At 49.3% G+C, this 22929-nt stretch overlaps 3 protein-coding genes and 1 long non-coding RNA gene across 4 annotated transcripts; 2 read left to right on the forward strand and 2 right to left on the reverse strand.

The window, feature by feature from the left end:
* The first annotated feature begins 1362 nt into the window (after nucleotides 1-1362).
* LOC125538017 (protein LITTLE ZIPPER 4-like) lies at nucleotides 1363-2476 on the forward strand. The gene is made up of 2 exons (XM_048701325.1): nucleotides 1363-1520; nucleotides 2192-2476. The coding sequence occupies exon 2, from the start codon at nucleotides 2204-2206 to the stop codon at nucleotides 2474-2476; it is 273 nt and encodes a 90-aa protein (XP_048557282.1). The 5' UTR covers nucleotides 1363-1520; nucleotides 2192-2203.
* LOC125538018 lies at nucleotides 1742-5823 on the reverse strand. Its single transcript, XR_007296156.1, has 3 exons — nucleotides 5687-5823; nucleotides 2975-3059; nucleotides 1742-2041 (listed from the first exon to the last, which is right to left on the reverse strand). It is a non-coding gene; the product is annotated as an uncharacterized LOC125538018 (long non-coding RNA).
* A 2380-nt stretch (nucleotides 5824-8203) lies between these two features.
* Nucleotides 8204-12051, forward strand: LOC125541688 (leucine-rich repeat extensin-like protein 5). Its single transcript, XM_048705029.1, has 3 exons — nucleotides 8204-8571; nucleotides 8993-9050; nucleotides 9283-12051. The coding sequence occupies exon 3, from the start codon at nucleotides 10489-10491 to the stop codon at nucleotides 11896-11898; it is 1410 nt and encodes a 469-aa protein (XP_048560986.1). The 5' UTR covers nucleotides 8204-8571; nucleotides 8993-9050; nucleotides 9283-10488; the 3' UTR covers nucleotides 11899-12051.
* Nucleotides 12052-20907: 8856 nt separating this feature from the next.
* LOC125538019 (CEN-like protein 2) lies at nucleotides 20908-22684 on the reverse strand. Its single transcript, XM_048701326.1, has 4 exons — nucleotides 21916-22684; nucleotides 21761-21822; nucleotides 21428-21468; nucleotides 20908-21339 (listed from the first exon to the last, which is right to left on the reverse strand). The coding sequence occupies exons 1-4, from the start codon at nucleotides 22114-22116 to the stop codon at nucleotides 21122-21124; spliced, it is 522 nt and encodes a 173-aa protein (XP_048557283.1). The 5' UTR covers nucleotides 22117-22684; the 3' UTR covers nucleotides 20908-21121.
* Between the last annotated feature and the right edge of the window lie 245 nt (nucleotides 22685-22929).

Raw genomic sequence — 22929 nt, forward strand, 5'->3', positions numbered from 1 at the left:
TGCCTCCACTTTTCCGGCCCTAGATCATCTCATCTCTGCTAACATGTGCATTTTCCTTCCGAGATTCTGTTGCTTGCAACAATCACATTCAGCAAAAGGCTCGCGAAAAGCTAGAGGCGAGATGGGCCACAAAGAAAAAGATGCACGGTGTAGTACAAAAGAAAAGGAGCGAGGAGGAGGTGTGTGTGTGGCACAATTGTGATGCATTCAATTGAGGGAAGAGGGGATCATCATCACCCCGCCCGAGGCTGGTATTCAAGGAAGGGAAGAGGGTGCAGTAACAATAAAAGAAGAAGAAAAAAAAAGAGGGGAGATGGAAGGAAACAAAAGGGCGAGGAATATAGGAACAGGGATGGAGCGTGATGATGAGCGAGGACCCGGAGACGAGCCATCATTACGAATCTTGGGCCGGCCGAGGCCCATCATCATCATCATTTGAAGCCCCCTCCCATCGTCGTATCCTCTCTTGCTCTTGCACACTTGCGCTCGCTCGCTGACCATATTTGGTTTGGGTTGGCCACCTAAACCACTGTCACAAAATTACAGTGCCCCTCTCTCTCTGCCTCGTGTAGTATAAATATAATAGTAGTAGAACAAAGTGTGCAAGGGAACAGTTTACAGTGCACAAGAAGCCATGCCCATGCACATTGGTCGTTGGTTAGAAGATGCACGCTTTGTGTTAATCGTGCTTTAGATTACTCATCACAGTACAATGGTTCTCTCACTCGCACAGGCCATGGCAATGCGCGGATTAGTCGTCCATCCGTCCATAAACAAATCTGGCGCGGGAACGGCTGCACCGGCGCGTACACAAGGAAGGGAAGAAGAAGAAGGGAGTACCTAGAACTCATCTAAATGAGATATAATTTGGTGTCATTCACCTGGAAATCAAGAACAAAAACAACCCATGTCAACACACACATCTTATAACATCATATCCAATGGCTATGAAAGGTGAATGAGATCAAATTATATTTCATCTGAATGAGTTCTAGCAAAATTGGAAGAAGAAAGAAGAAAATGCGGCACGTGAGGGAGGCCAAGGCCAACCTCATGATTAGGCGGCATTTAAGCCTCTGCCGCATCGTCATCGATTGGATCGTCTCCTTACGAGCATGCACGAGACACCCCTCTGCCGCTCCCGTTCAAAGGCCTCATGAGAGCCTCCCATTCGTACGTACGTGCGAACGCTAGCACGTGGACCACGGCCCATGCCGGCGGGCCCGCCTGTCAGCCACACCGCTCGAGGTTTTTGATCGATCCTGGAGGGAAAAAGGGAAGGAAGGAAGGATGAGCTAGCCTAGCTGCACTCCACCTACGATGAACTGGTATGAAACGAGATCGTGAGCCTATAAATACCGTCCCACCACCCCATAGAAGGAGCACATCACACATACAGCAGAGGAGATCGACTTGATCCTCTCCATCCCTTCTGCCTCCCTTCCTGCCCAGGCCGCCCATCGCACTCCGACTCTGCCTTTGCTTGCCGAGTTCCTCTGCTCTCTAGCACCTCCAACAAGGTAATCCCCTCAGCCTCGCCTCTGCCCGATGTGCTTTTGCATGCATGCATGCATGCACAATCATGTGTGCCAATTGCAGCTCCCCTTTCCTAGTGGTGTTGTAACATTGAGTTGGGTGCTTGCTTCCCTTTTTGTTCGTTTATACTCGTACTCCCTAGTTGCATGCAATCTGCTGCATCCCCTCCCATGCCTTTGATTTGTTTATGTCTTGAGTCTCGACATCTTTGCAAGTTGCTAGTACTACTAATATATTCTGTTAGCAGTTGCAATGGCGTTAACATGTGTTTACATCCATCATAATTTGTTTAGAACGAGTGACCCTCCCATTTCTTTATCTTGTTTACAGAAGGAACCTTCAGGGTCTCCATGCTACACTCTGCTGCTAGTGTTCCATTCTTCTTCTTCTTCTTCTTACCTCTAAGGATGTTGCCACAGCAGGGACATCCCCTGAGTATCCTGGCATTTTTGCTGGCACACGACCACAACACACTTCACTGTTTCTGCTTCCATTTCTTCTTTTCCTGCACTCATAGTAGGACACATACAAGTTAATACGAGTCGCGTGAAGCAGAGCAGGATAAAAAACGAGTATTGTAACCAAGTTCTGAAACAGGGCCCCCCACATATGGCTGCCGATTTCCTTACCCTGTTGCTTTTTTTTTTGGTGGCAGGCGCCAGGCGGGATGGACAGGCTCAACGCCAAGCTGTACATGCAGAACTGCTACATCCTCAAGGAGAACGAACGGCTGCGCAAGAAGGCCCAGCTGCTGAACCAGGAGAACCAGGCCCTGCTCACCGAGCTCAAGCACCGCCTCGCCAAGACCGCGGCCGGCAAGCCCATCGGCAACGCCGCTGCTGGCGCTCGTGCGCCCCTCCCTGACCTCAACGCGGCTCCACCGGCACACGCCGTCCACGACAAGGCGACGCCCAAGTCCAAGAAGACTGTCGCAAACTGAAGCAGCTTGCTTGCTCGGGTGCTGGAGAACATATCCAGTGCTTGCTTTCACCCATTAGATAGTACGTACTGGTACTGGATATGTTCTCCTTGGTACTCTACTACCATGCCATGCCATCATGTAGGATTTGCATTTGTAACCGCTAGAGGGTCTAGCTCTGAATGTTGGGAATGTTTGCTTCGTTTTAGCTATGGAACTGCATGCCTAGTACTGTCATGTAGCAGAGTCCTCCTCCTTCTGAATGGATAGATAGATCAGATCAACTAGGAGTATATAAAGATGGTTGGGTCAATGTGCGCGCTACATGGCTGTGGCATTGGACCAGCTTCTTCCTTTCCAGTCCTGGGTAATGTCATTTACAGCTCGTTTCATGGCAATGTATCAGCTCTAGTGCACGATGCTACCTTGAATTCTGGCTTCGATTGCTAAGTTGACTAATGGAGGTGACTCAAATTTCAAAATTCAAGTAAAGCAACCACAAGCATCGAATGTACTGACCTCCAGCATAACAGATTACTCTGCCTTCACATCGAGCATCCGCAAGGGAATCAGTCGCCACACTTCAGTCATCATGCATATTAATCTGCCAATGAGTAAAAGAGAGATATAATCTCGAGTGACTGGCCAATGAGCAAAAGAGAACATATAATCTCCACTGAAAAGTGCAATGATTTCAAGTGTTTCTGACCATCAACATATAATAACCCGCAAAAAAAACATATAATAGGCTGACCATCTGAGGACCATTATTAAGCAATTTGGCAACATTGAAAAGGAAACATGATTGGTTCTAGTAGAAAAGGGCCAAGCTATTACTTTAGTGATATGATACATATACCGTTCAGCAATATCAGTAAGTATTACATACTAACATTCAGGATAGCATAACAATAAGGAGAAAATATGATACTTTCTGCGATGCAAGAACATAATATAATTCTGCCATTATGCTAGAGTTAGCAGAATTTATATACGAGAACATTAGACTGTCAAATTTCCCCACTAGCCACCAAATTCTGATACAACTTAAATGAGAGATAAAAAACAGAGTATGAGGTGTACACAGTAGCTTGGCCAACATCCTTGCGCTGCACATGCAAGAAGTATCACGCATTGCTCACCTATCTATCATGACCTTGTTTTGTCGCACATATCCAAGAATCCAGGAGCTATTTGACAGAACATATACATATCGACTCTTCCTCGATCACATCAACACACCATCCTGCGGAGTTGTTTCCTTGTACAGTTGTACCACCAAACATACACCTGACGACCTGAGCCCTCCTACAAACCGTCACTGTGACACTAGCACAGGGAAGACTCTGGACTTGCAAGAGCTTGTTATGTGTTAAGCGAGTCATATATTCCAGTATATATACAGAAAGAAAAATCTATGTCCTCAATGACGTTTACACAGGTTGGTTGCTGGTGTCAGTCTGAGTTTGCTTGGTATTTTTCACACTTCGGTCCAGAAAACATGGATTTGGTTTTTCCGAGCAGAGTGAAAAAACACTTCTTTGCTTTGACATAAGATGACACACATGTGAGTATTATTACGTGTTTGTGGGACCTCCTGCTTTCACGGGCCATGGTTTTAGCCTACATACAATCCCAAGAAAATACCACATGAGCATATTTAAGAGTTCAGTCAGGGACCATCTGATCCGAGCAGCCCAAGAAGAAGCCACACAAAAATCTGTACCTGACACCTGCCCATTCTATAAAAGACTTGCTCATCACTACGAATGATTGTTTTGGACGTCAAGTTGTCAATAGATGCACCGCATGAACAAAGGACAAGTAGAAATGAGTACACAAGATCATTGCAAAACAACCGTCAGTTATGAATCATGTATCCCTTGCATCATATGCATCCCAAGCTCCCAACACATAACATGTCGATAGTAAACTTGCATTTATGTTGCAGTAAATTAGTTTGACATCATCATGCACAATAAGAGGGCAAGTTGGCAAAAGTTGGGAGCATTTAGTCTTGTAGATCGCCTTGTCTGCAACATGACCAGATGCCATCTTTGCTGCAAGATTATATCTGAACCTCGTTTTTTTTTTGCCTTGCGATATGAACATTGCTTTGATTGGGCACACTATATTCTACATCCTGTAGATGATAGTCATATAAACAGGCAGAACACTGATATAAACCAGGTTTTAGCTAGGATACAACATATGGTAATTCTTTTAATAATACTACCATGTTGTCAACAAGATTCATAGCACGAGGAAAATTACAACAGCTACTAGCTGCGCAATCATTTATGATTAGACTATCTCCAGGCTCCAGCTAATTGGTCATCATTGTTCACATGTAACAATCTCAACATGAGGTTGTCAATCATGTACTACCTCTGTAACAATCAAGTATTTTGAACTGCCAGAATGTCCTACATTTGGGAACAGAGGGTGTAACAATCAAGTATTTTGTGCGCTTCTAGCAAGGGGAATGCAATAATAACGCTGAATTAGCTAGCATCCCGTTTAAAAACTAACTAAAAAAGCGCACGCAATACCTGCACCATGGAAAGAAGAAAGACCAGGCACAACTAACCGTGTTGAACTGTACAGGGATCAAGGGTGGTCACTTATTAGCAGGTCCAAAGACACATCTCTCCTGCTGTTTACATTGGCTTGGACATAGCACGTTAAGCAAACAAGCATCATACTATCATCAATGTTGTACAGAACAATCACTTGCTTGACGCGAACCCTGATGGACAAATCAAATCTCATTTCATGATGATCACAAAGCCCTAGCATCCACCATGTGACCAATCTCTAACCCGAAGCGAGCCGACCGATTGCGAAGCCCGCACATGTGAGGCTCGCTCAACTCACACAGGGACCAGCAGCCTGGGACACACAACACAAGCGACCTACTGTATTAGGCAGGGAGATCTGTGTTGATGGCAACGGTACGAGAGCACCTGATCGAATTGCCCGAGCAATCGCCGGTTGCTGCTCCCCCCTCCACACCAAAAACACAATGATCGCCCTGATACAGGCAGGACGCGCAACAGAGAAATTTACTCAAAAATTGCTCTACAGAGTCATTCGGCACGGCGGCATCAGGGGAATCTCACTGGCAATTTCTACTACTGCCTATAGCACTGATCGCGGGAGGTAACTCCACAAAAAAGGGCGGGCTACGCGAGATTCATTAGCACGAGAGGTTCGTCTCTGGGAGCTTACCAGGTCGGCTGGCGTGGTTCGCCGGCGACCGGCAGGGGGCGGCTGACGAGAAGGGGCCGTCGGTTGGTCGTCGCCGTTTTTTCTTTTTGAGACTTTTTTTATTTTTTAGATGAGGTCGTCGCAGCCTCCTGCGCGGAAATCTCCAGCCCTGCTGACCAGACTTGCAGACAGGCCTTTAACATGGTGGGCTTGCTAAGGATGGGCTGGACTCGACAACGTTTTGCGTAGTAGTTTTGCGGCCCTATCCGGCTTTATGGCCGAGCTAAGAGCATCTCCAACACGCGCGGCAAAAGGCGTGCCCGTGCAGTAAATTTTGGTTTTAGCGCGCGCCGGCTGGTTCTGCGTGCTTCAGCGGTGGCAGGAACTTATCGCGCGCGGGAAGCGTTTGCGCGCACGTGAGAGAAAGCGACACGCGGCGCAGTAGATTTGGCGCGCCGCTTCGCGCGCGTCTATAAAATTCCGCGCTCGCCACGCGCACAGAACACAACCACGCGCCCTTCCCTCGCAACCTCGCCGCTTCGCAACCCCGCCGCTTCGCCGCTTTCCGCGCCATCACCGCGCCACCATGCCGCCGCGCCGCCGGGGTTCCTCGGGCTACGCGGCGTCCGCAAGCGCCCCAACGGCTGGTACTTCGCCGAGATCCGGTCCGGCTCGGCCTCGGGTCGTTCCGGAGCGCGCACGAGGCGGCGTGGCGCTTGGACAGGCCCCGGTCGCAGATGAACTTCCGGGACGTCTTCACGCGCGAGCAGGCGCAGCGCGTCGCCCTTCCGCCGCGTCTCATCATCGACATGGACCGTATCGACCACGCTCAGCGGCATCGCCGCCTCCTCATCGCCGAGGAGGACGAGCGAGCCATGGCAGAGTGGCGCCGTCGCCACCCGGAGGACGTCGCCGACGAGCGTGCCTACTGGGCGGAGATGACGGCAAGGCGCCGTGCGAAGCGGGCGGACCGGCGTCGACGGAAGGCATTGGCGAATGCGCAGTCCGATATCGTTGCAGCAGGTGGGAGGTCGATCTTCACGTCAGACGATGGACGTTGATTGGACATATGGCTCGATACCTCGGACGACACCGACAAAGATGATGATGATGATGATGGTAGCGACTTGGAGTAGTTTCTCTATATGTGTGCCGTAGTAGTTTCTATCTAGTTGCATCGTAGTTTTATCTATCTATGCTTTCGAACTATCTATCTAGTTGCACCGATGTAAAATACCTTTGTATCGTTTTTTATCTATGCAATCTATCATTTTTATCTATGTAAAAATGTTGTTGTAGAATGAGCGCGTGCTGCATTTTTTGCGCACTGCTGGAGCAGCGCACACGCTGCATTTTAGCGCGGCTGCTGAAGCCAGCGCTACGCACCGCGCCAAACTAGGCGATGGGCGAGCCGCAAAGCAGTTTTTAGCGCGCGCCGCGTTCGGCGCCTGTTGGAGATGCTTAGGGTGTGTTTGGTTCGGGAACGAAGTGTAATGGAATGTCATGGTTCCATTCCAATGTAATGGGTCCGTTCCATTCTCGTGTTTGGTGCGAATAATTCGAAGGAATGAAATGATTACATATTGATGTTTGGTTTGATGGATGGAGTGGAATGGATTTATAAGTGGACATCTATCCATGGAGATAAACATTTTTACATTTTAAATCGGTGCCAAAGTTTCACGTAAAACAAAGTCATTGTAAATTTAAACCTTTACTTTTCTGGATAAGCAGTTCCTGCAACTGAAGTTTGCCTCGCAGAACTGAACCGGGACAACAAAACTGCAGTCTGCCTGCAACTGAAGTTTGCCTCGCAGAACTGAACCGGGACAACAAAACTGCAGTCTGCCTCGCTGAACAGGGGTGTGAGAATCACCGAAACAGACTCAAGCAATTTTTGTTTGAGCATCAACGAATAGAATTCATCCATCCACGCAACAAACAGGGGTGTGAGATACAAGAATCGAATTCAACCATAAGATAAACAGCAGCTATAAGAGAAGAAAAACAACAGCCGAGCGTGGCAACCGGCTGGATAAGCGGCTTGGCCTTGGCGTCCCCACGCGCGACCACGGACGGCTTCTCCGTCGAGCACAGCGGCGCGGCGCTTTCCGACGTGTGGCGCCGCTGTTGCCCTGCTGCAAGATCGACACAAACCCGCTCGCCCGCCGCGCGTGGTTCGGAGGAGAGGGAGACTGTGCTTCGGAGGAGGATGAGACGAGGGAGCCGGCGTTGTAGATCGAAGGAAGATGGCCAGCGGCGCAGACCGGAGAAGGAGGGCCGTCGGCGCAACTCGCGGGAGAGGAGAGACGGGGAGAGGAGCCGTACGAGAGAGATAGGGCTACACGAGCGCGAGGAGAAGAGCGGTTCCGCGTGGTCCGCTCGATTTGGAGGTTTCACCCTGTTCCGGATCTGGCCCGAATATTAGGTTCGTGGGAACAAGGGGATGATCGTTCCACCTGATAACCGAACGCGAGAACGAGACCTTAAAATGGGTTGGACCCATGACATTCCGGCCCATGACTGTAACCAAAAACACCCTTAAACTCTCGTCCGCGACCCGGATTGGGAATTTCCCACCGTTTTGGGGGTCCACCCCGCCGCAGCGCCGCGCGGCGGCGATGGCCGTCGCAATGGATGGCTCCTGCCAACCGGCCGCCGGACCATGGCTCCTCAGTCCTCGTCCACCACCGCTACCCTACCGCCTCTGCGCGCCGTCATCCACTGGTTAACCGCCGCGCGGAAACTCGAAACCGGCGACGTTTCGAATCCCCCGCTGCACCCAATCCGCACCGCCCCAAACTTTCCAGTTCCCAACGAGCTATTGCTCCGAAGCTGTATGCTAGTAGATGCGCTGAGTCACCGTGGCTTCTCCTTTCTCTGCCGCGGGAAGCCGCTCTCTGCCGGTTGGTGATCGATTGGCCCCCTACCGGGTCTCTGGTTTCTGTTCGATTGAGGTGCTAGGGAATGCTGGAGAAGGGAATCCGCCATTTTTTGTCTAGTGGTTTCTGTGGTTTATTTTTGTATTTCATCTGAATAACATGGAGCAGAGGCTTGCGATGGTATTTGATCATTGGATGAATCACATGCTTGCAACTATCGTGGTAACACGCCATTTTAGTTTATCCCCAAAAGGTACTCAAAGCTGGGAATACATTGATGCATGCCCATTGTAATTTCGATCTGTAGGTTAAGTTATTAATGGCATCCAGGGGTTCAGGACTCGAAACTGTGTTCATCATTTGTTATGTATGTTTCCGTATACTCACTAGGATGTTGCGCCCAAGGAAAAATTGCCATTATTCTGATGTTGCTTTGTTTGTGCAGCGTGGAGGTGAAATCTGGATTGCTGGCCATTCCTTTTGTTATTCCACTCGTTAACCAGGTATTTTTCAGCTACAGCTCCGCCCTTTCTTTCATCTGGACCTGTTTCTGGTTCATATGTCAGTGGATCAGTTCGATATGTTTACAGTAAATTGATGGCACTTACTGTGAATAATCCATCTAAAAATTGCGATATACTGCATATCATTTTGAAATATGTTATTTTTTATGTTTCAAATTGTAACAGTTTGTTGGAAAAGATGTATAACAATTTGTATTTGGTTACCCTGCAGTGTGTTGTCTGCAGCTATTTGGTACAATTATTTGTAAGGAAGATCATGATGGTATTTCCATGTCGTTGAATAAGCGGTAATCCTTTTTAATAACTTAACTTGTGTAGCTACCAAAGCAATGTATAGAAAATGTATGTATCTTGAAATGAGTTTGAAAAAAAGCAATGTTACTGGAGTCATTTAGTCTAGCAAGTGGATATGAACAAAACATTGCTTTACTCATCTGCACTTCAACAAGTTTTCTCTGTTAGGAAATATGCAACTTGTATTTCCTAGGGGCCAAGGGCCAGCATATATACACACCTACATGTGATAAATACGCAGGAAACCCCTCATACTACAGGGAAAATATACAGGGTATATATGGAACATAAGATAACTCTTAACACCCCCGTTAAACTCAGGTTGGATCCACAACACCGAGTTTGGACAGATAAAATCCATTCTGCGCTCTAGTCTGGTTCTTCGTAAAGAAATCCATCAAGGTAACTAGGAACACGCATACTGAAGAGCAATAACTTGATCCTACACACCAACGCGCACAAAAGAAGCATCAACGCCAATATGCTTGGTGAGCTCATGGTTCACAGGGCCGCGCGCAAAACTGATAGCACCTGTACTAACAGACGAGAGTGTAGTAGGTGTAGTAATAGACACACCAAACTCCTAAGTAATCACCGAAGCCACTTCTGCTGTTAGAAGAGCCATAGCTTGCAAAGCCTCCGCACTCGATCGGGAAACTGCAGTCTGTTTCTTCCTCTTAGCAACGAGAGAACCACCAAGAAAAACACAGTAAGCAGAAAGTGAACGACAATTCGAGGGATCACTAGCCCACGTTGTTATGACCGACATATTAGGGGCTTAGCCCAGTGGGCTGTGGCCCAAGTTATCTTATCGTTATTAGGGGCTTAGCTCAATTATCTTATCGTTATTAGGATCGTTTTCTTAGGAGTCAAGTAAACCTCTCTATATAAGGAGAGGAGATGTATCAATCTAATCAAGCAAGAAGCAATCAGTATTTGCTCGGCTTCCCTTAGGGATCCGGGAGACCTAACCCTAGCCGCCTCTTCTCCACCACACAAGGACGGCGCCTAGCCGCTACGCCCTCGACCTCGTCTTTCTCCATCTTTCCCCTACAATATCCGCCCTAGAACCGGCAGAACCCTAGCTCCTAACATCTTGGTATCAGGTAGCTCAGTTCCAATCATGTCTTCGCCGCCGCCTATCCCGTCGCTTCCGCTGCCGACCGTCACCACCGCGCCGCTGGCCTTCTCCACCGCGCCGCTGCCCTCCTCTTCTGCGTCGCTGGTCGCATCCTCCGGCGCCTCCACCACCCAGATGACGGCGCCCTCCACCGCACCACCGGCCGCCGTCTACTCCCCGGAGGAGATCATCGGGGTCCTCAACGATCTCGTCACCGCCGTCCAGGGGATACGGCTATACCTAGCCGGCCCCTATGGGCCGCCGGCCGCCGCGACCGGGCCAGCCGCCCTGCCGTGGTATTCGGCACCCGCGGCACCGACCGGGCCTCTACACCACCACTGGCCGCTTCAGCCGCCACCCGTCGCCACGCCCCAATGGTCGCAGTGGCCGGCGCTGGCCCTCGCCGCGCCACCCACGCCACCCGGGTCCTCGTCGCCACCGCCCTGGCAGCCCTCGCTACAGCCAGCCCCCGCCACCGCCCCGATCTGGCCACAATGGCCAGCCACGGCCATCGCCGCGCCCGCCGCCTCTGCCGTTTCCAGGCAGCAGCAGCTGCCGCTGCCAGCGCCTCCGCCACCCAGCACCGGGCTGACTACAAGCGCGCCGGCGGGCGTGCCGATTCAGCAAGTGCGGTTCCCGCCCTCACTGTCCCAGCTTCCGGCCTGGTTGGCTGGGACGTCACCGCCGCCAGTCTACACCATGGCCGCGGACCAGCCGGCGCCCTCCCTGCAGTATGACGGGCCCTCCAGCTCCGCGGGTTTTCACGCTGGCTTCGACGAGCCACCGCTTTCCTGCGGACCACCTGTGCACACTGGACCAACGCCATCCTCTTCGCTGCTCCGTACCGCCGAGCCGTACACTCACGGCGGTCATGCTCAGACACCGCCGCGCTTCGCCAAGCTCGCCTTCGCCACCTACGTCGGCGCCGAGGACCCCCTGAACTGGCTCAAGCAGTGCGAGCAGTTCTTCCGGGGGCAACGGACGCTCGCGTCGGACCGCACCTGGCTCGCCTCTTATCACCTCCACGGCGCCGCACAGACGTGGTACTATGCCCTCGAGCAGGACGAGGGCGGCATGCCCCCATGGGAGCGTTTTCGCGAGTTCTACCTCCTTCGATTCGGACTACCGATACGTGGGAGCCGGCTGGCGGAGTTGGGCTGCCTTCCCTTCACCTCTACAGTGCAGGACTACACCGACCGCTTTCAGGCTCTGGCATGCCACGCGTCCGGCATGACGCCTTACCAGCGGGCCGAACTCTTCGTCGGCGGTCTGCCAGATCATATCCGCGTGGATGTGGAGCTGCAGGGACCCCAGGACCTCCAGACGGCCATGTACTACGCCCGCGCGTTCGAGCGCCGTGCGGTGGCCATCCAGCAGGCATCACCGTCCCGGGCCGCTGGGCCGCCACCCTAGCCGGATGTTCCCGCGTAGGGTCGGCCTGCTCAGGCTTCCGCGGCACCCCTTGCCGTGACCGCGGCGCGCCCGTTCCGCCGGCTCACCTCGGCCGAGCTACTCGAGCATCGCCGCCAAGGGTTGTGCTTCAACTGCGACGAGACCTACATGCCCGGCCACATCTGCCCCCAACTCTTCTACCTGGAGGCTGCAGACTACATTGAGGAGGACGCTGTCGCCGCCGGGCTCGGCGACCTGGCCGTCCCAACTGTCGCAGAGGTGTTTGACGCTGGTTGATCACCTCGAGGAGTTCAGCAAGCGCTTCCCCACCTTACAGCTCGAGGACGAGTTGTTTGTACAGGCGGGGAGAAGTGTTATGACCGACATATTAGGGGCTTAGCCCAGTGGGCTGTGGCCCAAGTTATCTTATCGTTATTAGGGGCTTAGCCCAATTATCTTATCGTTATTAGGATCGTTTGCTTAGGAGTCAAGTAAACCTCTCTATATAAGGAGAGGAGATGTATCAATCTAATCAAGCAAGAAGCACTCAGTATTTTCTCGGCTTCCCTTAGGGAGCCGGGAGACCTAACCCTAGCCGCCTCTTGCGCTGCCGCCGCCTCTTCTACACCACGCAAGGACGGCGCCCAGCCGCCGGCCGCCGCGCCCTCGACCTCGTCTTCCTCCATCTTTCCCCTACAATCTTCGCCCTAGAACCGGCAGAACCCTAGCTCCTAACACATGTAATATCTGAATAGGCTTGAAGCTGTAACGAAGTAGCATCTGAATAGACCTGAAGCTGTAACGAGCTGGAGCAGGATAAGAAAAGACGGTGAAAGATCATGCCACGAAGATATCGAACAACGCGAAGAAGGTGACTATAGTGAAGAATATAGGTAGAATAGGAGATATGCGGACGAGTGACAACTAGATAGACAAGACTCCCCACAAGATGGCGATGACGGGTCAGATCGCATAGGGGGTCACCATCAGAAGCACAAATGTGAACATTGAGCTCCATGGGAGTCTCAATAGTGAGCTCCATGGGAGTCTAAATAGTGTGCTCAACAAGAGCAACACGAGCAAGAAGATCCTGGATATACTTCTCTTGGGAAATAAAGAAGCCATCAAAGGTATAAGAAACTTCAGTCATGAGAAAGTAGCGAAGAGGGCCAAGATCAGACATAAAAAACTGCTCACTAAGATGTGCCTTTACAAAGGCAATGTAGTCAGGGTCGTTACTAGTGATGATCATGTCATCGACATATATAAGAAGACGAGTCCGACCACGAGCGGAAAGATGGACAAACATTGCAGTATCATGAGAACTCGTTGTCGGTACCGTAAATAGCTAGTTCCGGGAACAACTACGCACGGGCCACGGGTGGTCCCTCCTGGTCCGGAAGCAAGGAGCTTTGACATTGAGCTCCCTGATGGCATGCAAATCTTCGTCAAGACCAGTTTCAAGACTTGTCGGCGATAAACCGCGGGCTTGAGAAGGCATGTGGGAACAGGGCTGCCCGGCAACGACCATTCAGGGGGCTCAGGCCACCGCACTTCATGCATGGCACACATGTTCTGCTTGTATAGACCTTGCCCGCCACGTTGCGAGCAGGCAGCATGGGCGGTGGAATAACGGCAGTGTAGCGGGCGAGTCATTCGTCCCTCCACCGCATGGAGGACACTTGCCCCAACGCATGGCACAACAAGGCCAAGTCACCACCTTGAGTGGCAGTGAAAAGACGGGCGTTCGTTCCCGGGAGCCAGAGGATGTCGACACTTCACCAGCGCATTTAATGCGCATACCTACCTGGTCAGACCCAAGTAACTTCCTTAGTAGCGAAGCCATTGTGGTACCCCTTGAGCTATAAAAGGAGGACCGGGCTACTGAGAAAGGGGTTGGACACTTGGTAGAACACCATTAGGAGTACACTACACTTTCCGTTCCCAGAAAGAACTTGTAACTTACTGTCTGCCAAAAGGAAACACACACACACACACAAAGCAGGAATAGGGTATTACGCAACCATGTCGCTCGAACCGGGGTAAATCGTCGTGTCATCTCATGCGTTTCTTGTTGTGATAGATCCTCACCTTGCGCCCCGTTCACGGATCGGCAAGGAACGTTCGCAGTCATTGGTGTCTCGCGTGTGTTCTGCACATGTGCGATGACATTTGGTGCGCCAGGTAGGGGGGCGCTCCTGCAGATCTATATCAACAAAGCCGCTGACCCCTTCTGCGGCATCTTCACCTTCGCCGTTACCATCGACTTCTTCATCAACGAGCGGTCAAGATGGCGCTTGCGAAAACCCGCAGCGCTGTGAAGGGCAAGGGCTCCAAGGCTCGAGCTCCGTCCCATCCCCAAGCCGAAGAAGACCCTGCAGCCCACGGTTCCCGGAACCTTGGGTCCCAGGGTCAACAAGCGGCAGGGAGCAAGAGCGCGACAGCCACGAGTCACCCCTCTCATATCAGCGCTGCAGGAAATCGCCCCGCTGCTCGTGCCGACGGGCAAACCTCATGGCCCCTAGGGGCTGCGGGGGATGCTGCGCAAGACACACAAGCCCCGGGCCCAGATGGGCCCGCAACTTGCACCTCCGAGCATCCATCCATAGTGGCGGATGAGAACCAATGCCGTCTCCCTTGGCGGGACAACACCGCGTCTTAGCGTGGCGACGCGCCGCTCCGTCAGGCAACCGTACCGGGGGCGCCAGACTGTCTCAGGCCTATGACGGGGTTAACTCCCCTGCCGAAGCGTTGGCTCGCGCCCGTCTGTTGCTTGGCTTTCTCCCTCAAGCCGACCGATGGAAGTTTGGAGGGCCACCATCCAGAGTCTGGCCGAATACGCTGGCCAAAGCAAGCGCGGTGGCGTGTCTACATGTCACCACCATACTGCTCCGGTCGACGATGATATTCGGCGGGATCAGCGACATGCAACATCGGCAGTCTTCACGGCGCCAGGGTCAGACAAGGCCGTGTGGTGATCGTGAACACCCGGCGTCAATGGTGTTGTCTCTTCCCCGGCGCGAGCAAGACCATCGTTAGATGCTCAAGGATCGCCAGCGCTAGGATGCGCGTACTCGCATCGAGAGGTGCCGAGAAACTCGTCAGCAGTCCGATGCGCGTGCGGATCTCGAAGATGCAGAGTGCTTTGATGAGGACATGGACAATTTGCCTTACGGGGCAGGTTGTGCCGCGTTCACCCCGGAGTTCCGCCGCGTCAAGTGGCCGAGGCGATTCTGCCCCGATCTTTCCGTCCAGTATGATGGAAATACCAACCAGCTGAGTTCCTCAGTGTCTACACAAGAGCCATCGTGGCTGCGGGCGACAGGAAGCGAGCACTTGCTAACTGGTTCCCCATGGCGCTCAAGCCCAACATCCGCTCATGGCTCATGAAACTTCTAGAGAATTCCATTTCATCATGGGATGATCTGTGCAAGCAATTCGTGGGCGTCTTTCATGGAGGGATCAAGCGGCCAGGGATGCCCAGCCATCTGCACCTTCTTGTGCAGAAACCAGGGGAGCCGCTACGCAAGTACATTCAACGCTTCAGCCAAGTGCAACACAACATTCCTGATATTGATCCGGTGATGATCATCACCACGTTCCACTCGAACGTCCGTTAGCCCAAGATCAGGGAGAAGCTCAACACTCGCAAGGTGCGCACTGTCGCCGAGCTCTTTGAGCTTGCAGATAAGTGCGCGTGGAGTGGCGGCGGGATCCGGTGTGTGGTTGTGAGCGGCGGCTAGGGATTGATTAGCTAGAGGCCGGTGGTGGGCGCTATAGGCCCGTATGGGCAGGCACAGGAGGGTAGGTGACTGGAGGCGTGGGAGACACGGTCGATGGAAGGCGTAGACGCTGCAATCGGGTGGCGGGTGCTAGAGATGCGGATGGGCGGGCACGAGATGACAGGTGACTTGAGGCATGGGAGTCAAAGGTGGTGGGAGGCGTGGGCTCGGCAATCGGGCGGCAGGAGGCGTAGTGACGGGCGATGGGAGCGGCTGGCCTGCGGGGAAGAGGAAGACATCAACGACCGGCTAGAATGCAACGGTGGCGCCAGATTGGATCAGGAAGAGCATGAGTTGTGCGTGTGAAAAAAATACCTAGGGCTCTAATATCATGCTATGAAATATGCAGCTTACATTTCCTGGGGGCCAAGGGCCATATATACATACACATACAGGTGGTAAATATGCAGGAAACCCCTCATACTATGGGAAAATATACAGGGTATACATGGAACATAATATAACTCTAACATGCTCAGAAACTGATTCTTATAAGCACACATATTCTCATATAAATATTTATGTGATTTTTTTGCGAAATGTTTATATGATTACTGATGGTTATTACTTCATTAATCCTGTGTGTATACTATTTCACCTTTTAGGAGAGTACGTGGTGAAGATGTATTCTGTTCTTATCTGGAATGCAGTATTTATTTGATTACCTTCAGACACTCTAAAAGTGTGGGCATTATTGCTTGACCCCCTGTAGTCTTTTCTCGTAATTGCTAGTGAATGTGCCGTATGGTTGCTTTATTTATAAAGCGGGGCGAAAGCCTTTTTCGGCAATGTGCCGTATCAATGTATAAGGAGTCTTTTGCGTATTATAAGATGTACCAACTCATGTTAGTGAGTTACAGTGTAGGACAATATCCTTATCCTTATGTGCTTTCTTTGCCAGAACAAGTTTGAGAGGCCACAAAATATATATGCATATACCAGATATAATCTCATGAAGGCTGTACTCTTGAGATTGCAGGACCCAAAAGTTCTATGTCATGGTCCAGCAAAGCAGGTCTCACCTACTCCCTCCGTTCCTAAATATAAGTCTTTCTAGAGATTCCATTACGGACTACATACGGAACAAAATGAGTGAATCTACACTCTAAAGTACGTCTATATACATTAGTCCACATTGAAATCTCTAAAAAAGACTTATATTTAGGAACGGAGGGAGTATATTTTATCCTTCAGTTCCTCCTTCTCAAAGGAAAATCCCCAAAACTGAACTTCCAATAATGATCACCTGTGGGCACAGTCAATTTTGCTGGTGAATCAGCCAGAGGACTTCCACTTGTAGGTGTACGGTGTACCCAGTACCCACAGGCCACAACCCACTTGTAGGTCTTCAGCATGAAAGAAGCAATAGTCTTTCTTTAGTAAAAGCTGGAAGGGGAACTTGGCCCATACTTGACAAAGTTACACGGGTCACAAGGTACATGCAGTCACTGGGCACATGGTACAAGATCTGTCAATACAAGAGTTGTGAGTAATGATGCACATGCTCGGTTCAATGGACTGATCCGTGCGGCGGGCTTGAGAATGACAGCTTTTGCTAGTAGGAAAAAATATCTATACGATTGAATAATGCTCGCTGCTCATGGTTACAGTGAAGGGCATTTCTGATACAGTTATTCAGAGTCTGATAATCTTCAGCTTGTAGCTTCTCTGGTGAACGCCCAGTTCTTGTAGACTTAGGTCATGTATGATTGTGAGCATGGCTACTGCTTCTTGCATGCAATCATGTCATGTGGTGGCGAGGCATATGAAAGGACTCCGACGGGCTCTGGGTGAGCATGGCTGTTGTTTCTACGGGCTCTGCGAGAGTGGGGGTTAAATTCTCAAGGGCGAGATGGCTTCCAGTGTCGACACGTCGGCGATGCTACATTGGAGACTGAGTAATATCCTGCTTGTTGCCAAGACTTATCAGTACTGTGAGTGCCCTTATCTCCCATCTTTTTCCCTGTCAAATCTGTCTATTGTCCTTCATGTTTGTTAATGTTAGTTTATTGGAGTACTACCGGTTCTGTTTGCATGTTCTGAATCCTGTGACGATTGTACTTCTGCGAACATGGTTGGGAACGATAATGGTAGCAACCTGATAGGGAAGTACGAAAACAACTTGGCTCAACTGTAGCTGAACTGAAGCAACTGGTATTAGCTCTCTAATTTTTGGATTAATATTGAACTTCATTTCTGCAAAACTGGAGTATGGTCACACCCACAGTGTGTCATCTGCACGAATTTCGCATGAAATTGGTGGCAGAAACATAGGCACTGACTGCATAGATTTGGTTGTAATCTGGATAACTAAACCAAGTGTTGCTGATCTGAATTAAAAAAAGGCAAGAACTCAGTGTTAAATAGCAAGTCAGTTAAAAATCTACCTTTCTTGATTGAGGCCTTGTCTTTTTTTTGTTTGTTGACAAAATATTTAAAGTTTGTACCACATGATGTTTCTGTACTTGTGGGAATTCCTATGATATTTTTTTTATAGCAAATCACCTGTCCAGTTAGTTTCGTATGAGCAGGGTCTTTGTAGATAGTTGCATAGAAGTTCTGGCGGCCATGCATGCATGGCTCGTAATACGCTTGTCAAGCATGTGCTCTGGACAAATTTTCTGTAAGAACCAGTTCATTTGGGAACTGAGTTGAGAGTTGAGACGTCATGTTGAAAGTCATAATGAAGAGGTTGAATGCATTACAATTGAAAACCACCTAGCAAAAGCCACTATAAGATGAGAGGGTGACAGTAATAAATTCATAATTAGTGTAGGGCACGCACCTGATTGGTTCTTAGTTCAACCAGTTCTCTTCTGTATGATTCATTTGGATGTGATTCTGAGCTGAAAACATTCCTGTAATCCATTGCTTGAGATAGTTGCAGGATGCAGTCGCTGATGGTGAAATCTTTGAAAATTATGTTAACCTTTTCAACTAGCTGTGTTATGATTGTTTTAGTCTAGTATATGCCAGCAACTCCTGAGTTGTACAGTGGTCATCCTACGCTTAAACTGCACCCCATGTCCCTGCTCATCTACAATAAGGTGATGTCAAGAATATTCCTTGATACAGTATGTGATAATGTGGCTTTCTGGAACATGATTAATCTCAGGTAAAGATGACCAAAGGGCATGAAAGGGCAAAAGGTATGGGAGACATTTTCTTCCATTTTCTTGTTTTTTCTTTGTGTACTTGTTTATACTTTATACTATGACTGATAATGACGTGAAGTGAGGATATATTGCCTTGTAACCAATGGAGAACGATGTTGGTTGATCTTGCATTGAAGTTCATAATAACCCGAGCAACTAATTTTGGCGCCTTTTCATGCCTATAGATAGCACCTGTTTCTTTAGTAGTTTGAATTGATTGCACGGTTGCACCCATTGCCACTCCCAAAATTAGTTACCTCGTTTATGTTCTCAGAAGGTATTCTAGCTCGGGATGCAAGTGGAGTCAGCCAACCCATTTTCTTCCTAGTTCATTTGCTTGACAAAAACTCATGTACAGAAATGACTGTCGATTGAGCTGGAAATGAACATCCTATTGAGTGAGGTGGCCCAATCGGTCGATCCATTTGCATCCCTACTTTTCTAGCCTTTAGGCGAACATGAGCCTTCCTTATTATGCATGACCGGTTGGTTGGGTCAGATAGGCTTCATAATGTCGATGACCGAACGAATCAGGTACCAACTTATCATCTTTATAAGTGCAATCTATTTACCTGATGCATATACACCTAGATTAAATTACACTTGATGTCCATAAACGCGATCTATGTAGCTGATGCATGTACGCCTAGATTATATTACCCCAAGTTTGATGATTATTCTGTAGGTGGAGGCGCACTAGCTGCTAGTCGCTGCGAGCAGACAGAGCTCCGCCCTTGTGAATGACCATTTTACCCTGTGAGTACATTTAAACTTTTGGTAATGATATGTTGGATATATGTAAACCACTCCAATCTCCATTGCGTAATTGATTCATCCGTTGGAACTACTTGTACGTTCCGTGCTACCACTTTTGTCCATCTTTGTTGATTGTCGTAACCATTATGGTATGCTTGTACATATGAACCAGCCGGGTGTCATATTTCGTGTTGTACATGTTTAGATATTATGGCCAATAAAATTAAAATTACCTTTTCATGTATAAACTAGCTAGGCATATCCAGAAAGTACGAGAAACTTAATTAAGGCTTAGGCGCATATGCTAATGATCTAATATTGCCAAATCGACCAAAAGGGACACCCAAATGATGGGGAAAGGGGGGCCAAGAACTGATGCCTCTTCTCATCAGCAGCCATATTAACATTATAAAAACACCCACACAATATAGATACGGCAAAAGGCCGATTTTGGTGTTTTGACCCTTTTGCAAAAGTTTAGCGAGATCTGACCCTCGTTTGAAAGTTTTTTGAGATCTGACCCTTTTCTACCGCCAGGGTGGATGGTGGTAGGGTATAACAACCTACCACCGGAGCCCTTGGCGGTAGGGTGCACATCCTACCGTAAATAATTTCTAAGTATCAAATACAATGCGTGTACTCACCTACCGCCGGGCACCTCGGCGGTAGGGGTACACAGGCTACCGCCATACTGTTTGGCGGTAGAGCAGCAGTAAGCTGACGTGGGTAAGTTGCCTACTGCTTGTTTGGCCGGTGTACGCTACCATCATCGACCTTGACGGTAGGAAAAGGGTCAGATCCCGATTTTTTTTTGAACCAGGGTCAGATCTCGCTAAACTTTCGCAAAAGGGTCATAACACAAAATTTGGCCACGGCAAAACCTAACATATTACACACAATCGAGGCATATACATAGCAATGCATGTCTTGTCATACAGAAAAGTTTGGAGCAGATGGAGAGATAATGGTTACAACCTAGCTACATAGCTGGTTTAAAGGATCGGGTACAAGGTGGTACACTGCAAGCTATAAGCTGCAGTGAGCTAGCAGCGACACATGCATGCACGCACATGACAAAATAGTATGTTACTGGGAGTACTAGTGGCTGGGCCATGGCCATTGTCTTCTCCTCCTTCCACTACCAGACATGTCGACGGTCTTCAGCTATCAATCTGCTTCCAAAGTCCCAGTCAACACTAGTATGCATCGGGCCTCTCAGCCCCCAACTGTGTTGCCACTTGCCAGCACACTGCATCGTGGACGCATATAACCTTCGTCTCCACAAATAGGAGCTGAATCAAATTCACACTAGTGGTAGATGTAGATTGCACGTACACTGGTTCACAGATCAACTAGTAACTAAATTGACCGAAGAAAAAACTGAACAGTAGAAAGACTACTGGAAACAGCACACACAAGACGCTCACAAGCAAACTCTTATTTGAGTGGAGATATATGTAGATGGTAGCTAATAGTAGCTATAGGTTGATCCATAGGCTTGTTGCATGCGCCATGCATGCAAGAGAAGAAGGGTTGGGCTGATTGTTTCCGTCAGCGGCGGCGTGCCGCTGTCTCCCGCTGCGCGTTGAAGTAGACGGCAGCCACCGGGAGGCCAAGGTCGTTCTCGTTGGCGAAGCGGCGCGTGTTGAAGTAGTCCCTGGTGGAGGGAGGGTTCATGGCCTGCCGCTTCTTCTGTTGGAACAGCACGAAGGTGAACCTGTGAATGCCAATGTTGGGCTTGGGGCTCTCGTAGCTCACCACCTCCCTTCCTGCATGCATTCATGTGTTTATTCAGAGAAATTAAGGATGGGACCAATCAGCAAAAGATAAAGCAAGTCATGCATGAAAAGGACTTACCAAAAGAAGCATCTGTGGTGCCAGGAATATCACTGACGATCCTGCATACACAAGTCACAATCTGATCAAGCATGTTTTTATGCATAGCTGATCATATAAATCTGACCATTTATATTCACTAAACAAAAACTGATAAGTTTTATGTCCATAGGAAAGAACCTAATTGATCACCAGCTAAATTAATTTGGTCTTAAACATGTAGCTCACTTGGACTGATATGTATGTCTTTCACGTTATAGAGATTTTTCCATGTTGTGCTGAGCTTATTGGTCTTTATAGTCGTTAGGCTTTCGATTGCTCGAGTACTGTAAACTAGTTTGGGCTAGTAATTACCAGTGGAGATGCTCCCTAAGGTATGGATCACTAGGCCCTGGCACATCTGGGTCCGTCATGACCTGAAGAGTGACAACACTCAGTTATCAGCTGGATGTTACACTAGCTAGCTTTGTGTACAGATGAGATAGCCGGAGAGGAGAGGAAGCGCAAACCAGAGTGAAGAAGGATCTCATGTCGCCGCCCTGGACCTCAATGCGTGGCTTGGACACGACTGCCGACGGGAAGAACTCGTGGCCGTTGAACACCTGCTTGTTGGAGCTGTAGGTCACCGTCATCTTCACTGTGGGGTTGAAGTTGTCGATGACCTCCCCGATGACCTTTCCAACGACGAGAGGCTCCAGCACCCTAGCCATGGCTAGCTACCTAGCTTGAACTGAAAAGTTGGTGATGATAGATGACAGATATCTACAGCTTGCAGGTAGCTAGTAGAAGCACGAGAGGAATGAGGTAGTATAACCTGATGGTTGGTGTTGAGGTTGGGTGGCGTAGAGGCTCTATTTATAGCTGTGGAGAGCCGCGGGGTGAGTGAGCTGTGTGCGAGGAGGGTGAAGTTTTAAAGCTAGATTATCACTAGGTGATGTTTGATTATTCCGTCCTTGCGCACTATAAAACTGGAGCATACATCTTAAAAAGGTTTCAAACCTGAAAACTAGCATAAGTCTGTATATTCGTGACAGGTGGGTTTTGGAAAAAGTTTGTTCATAATGCACAGAATCCACACATTTGGTAAAAGAAGAAAGCCCGATTGCCATGTATGCGCCTACAAAGTCCCAAGCTGAGGTAGATCAATTGTACCATAGTACAAGTTCCTGAAACAGTTCATCGATCCTTCCGGAGGACATTATTAGAAGCCACACTGTTTGAGCGCATTGACAATTGCTTAAAGGCCTTTTTCAAAATTGTCTTAGTGATGATTGAGTATGGCCTATACCATTAAGTCTAATACGTACTATGTATTTATATTTCTGTCGAAATGCTTCTTTTTTCTTTTTTCTTCTCTCTTGAAAATGCATGCATGCATATAGTTTAATTCTATCCAGTCAAAAGAATATGTATTTGGAAAATTATTTGTTGATCTGTACTGGTATTGCAATTATATTATGAGAAAGCGCAGTAGTGAGTGCAGAGCAGGGAGATATGGTGCTCCAACTCTGCGCTCAAACGTG

Source organism: Triticum urartu, chromosome 2, assembly GCF_003073215.2.
Source record: "Triticum urartu cultivar G1812 chromosome 2, Tu2.1, whole genome shotgun sequence".
In the NCBI taxonomy this organism is placed as follows: Eukaryota; Viridiplantae; Streptophyta; class Magnoliopsida; order Poales; family Poaceae; genus Triticum; species Triticum urartu.

Bases quoted from the DNA above. Each gene is read 5' to 3' on its own strand.
- LOC125538017 (XM_048701325.1), top strand. From the start codon at position 2,204: ATGGACAGGCTCAACGCCAAGCTGTACATGCAGAACTGCTACATCCTC.
- LOC125541688 (XM_048705029.1), top strand. From the start codon at position 10,489: ATGTCTTCGCCGCCGCCTATCCCGTCGCTTCCGCTGCCGACCGTCACC.
- LOC125538019 (XM_048701326.1), bottom strand. From the start codon at position 22,116: ATGGCTAGGGTGCTGGAGCCTCTCGTCGTTGGAAAGGTCATCGGGGAG. The intron at 21,823-21,915 runs GTTTGCGCTTCC...GTCACTCTTCAG, and splicing joins TGAGATCCTTCTTCACTCTG to GTCATGACGGACCCAGATGT. The intron at 21,340-21,427 runs GTAAGTCCTTTT...GAATGCATGCAG, and splicing joins CACCACAGATGCTTCTTTTG to GAAGGGAGGTGGTGAGCTAC.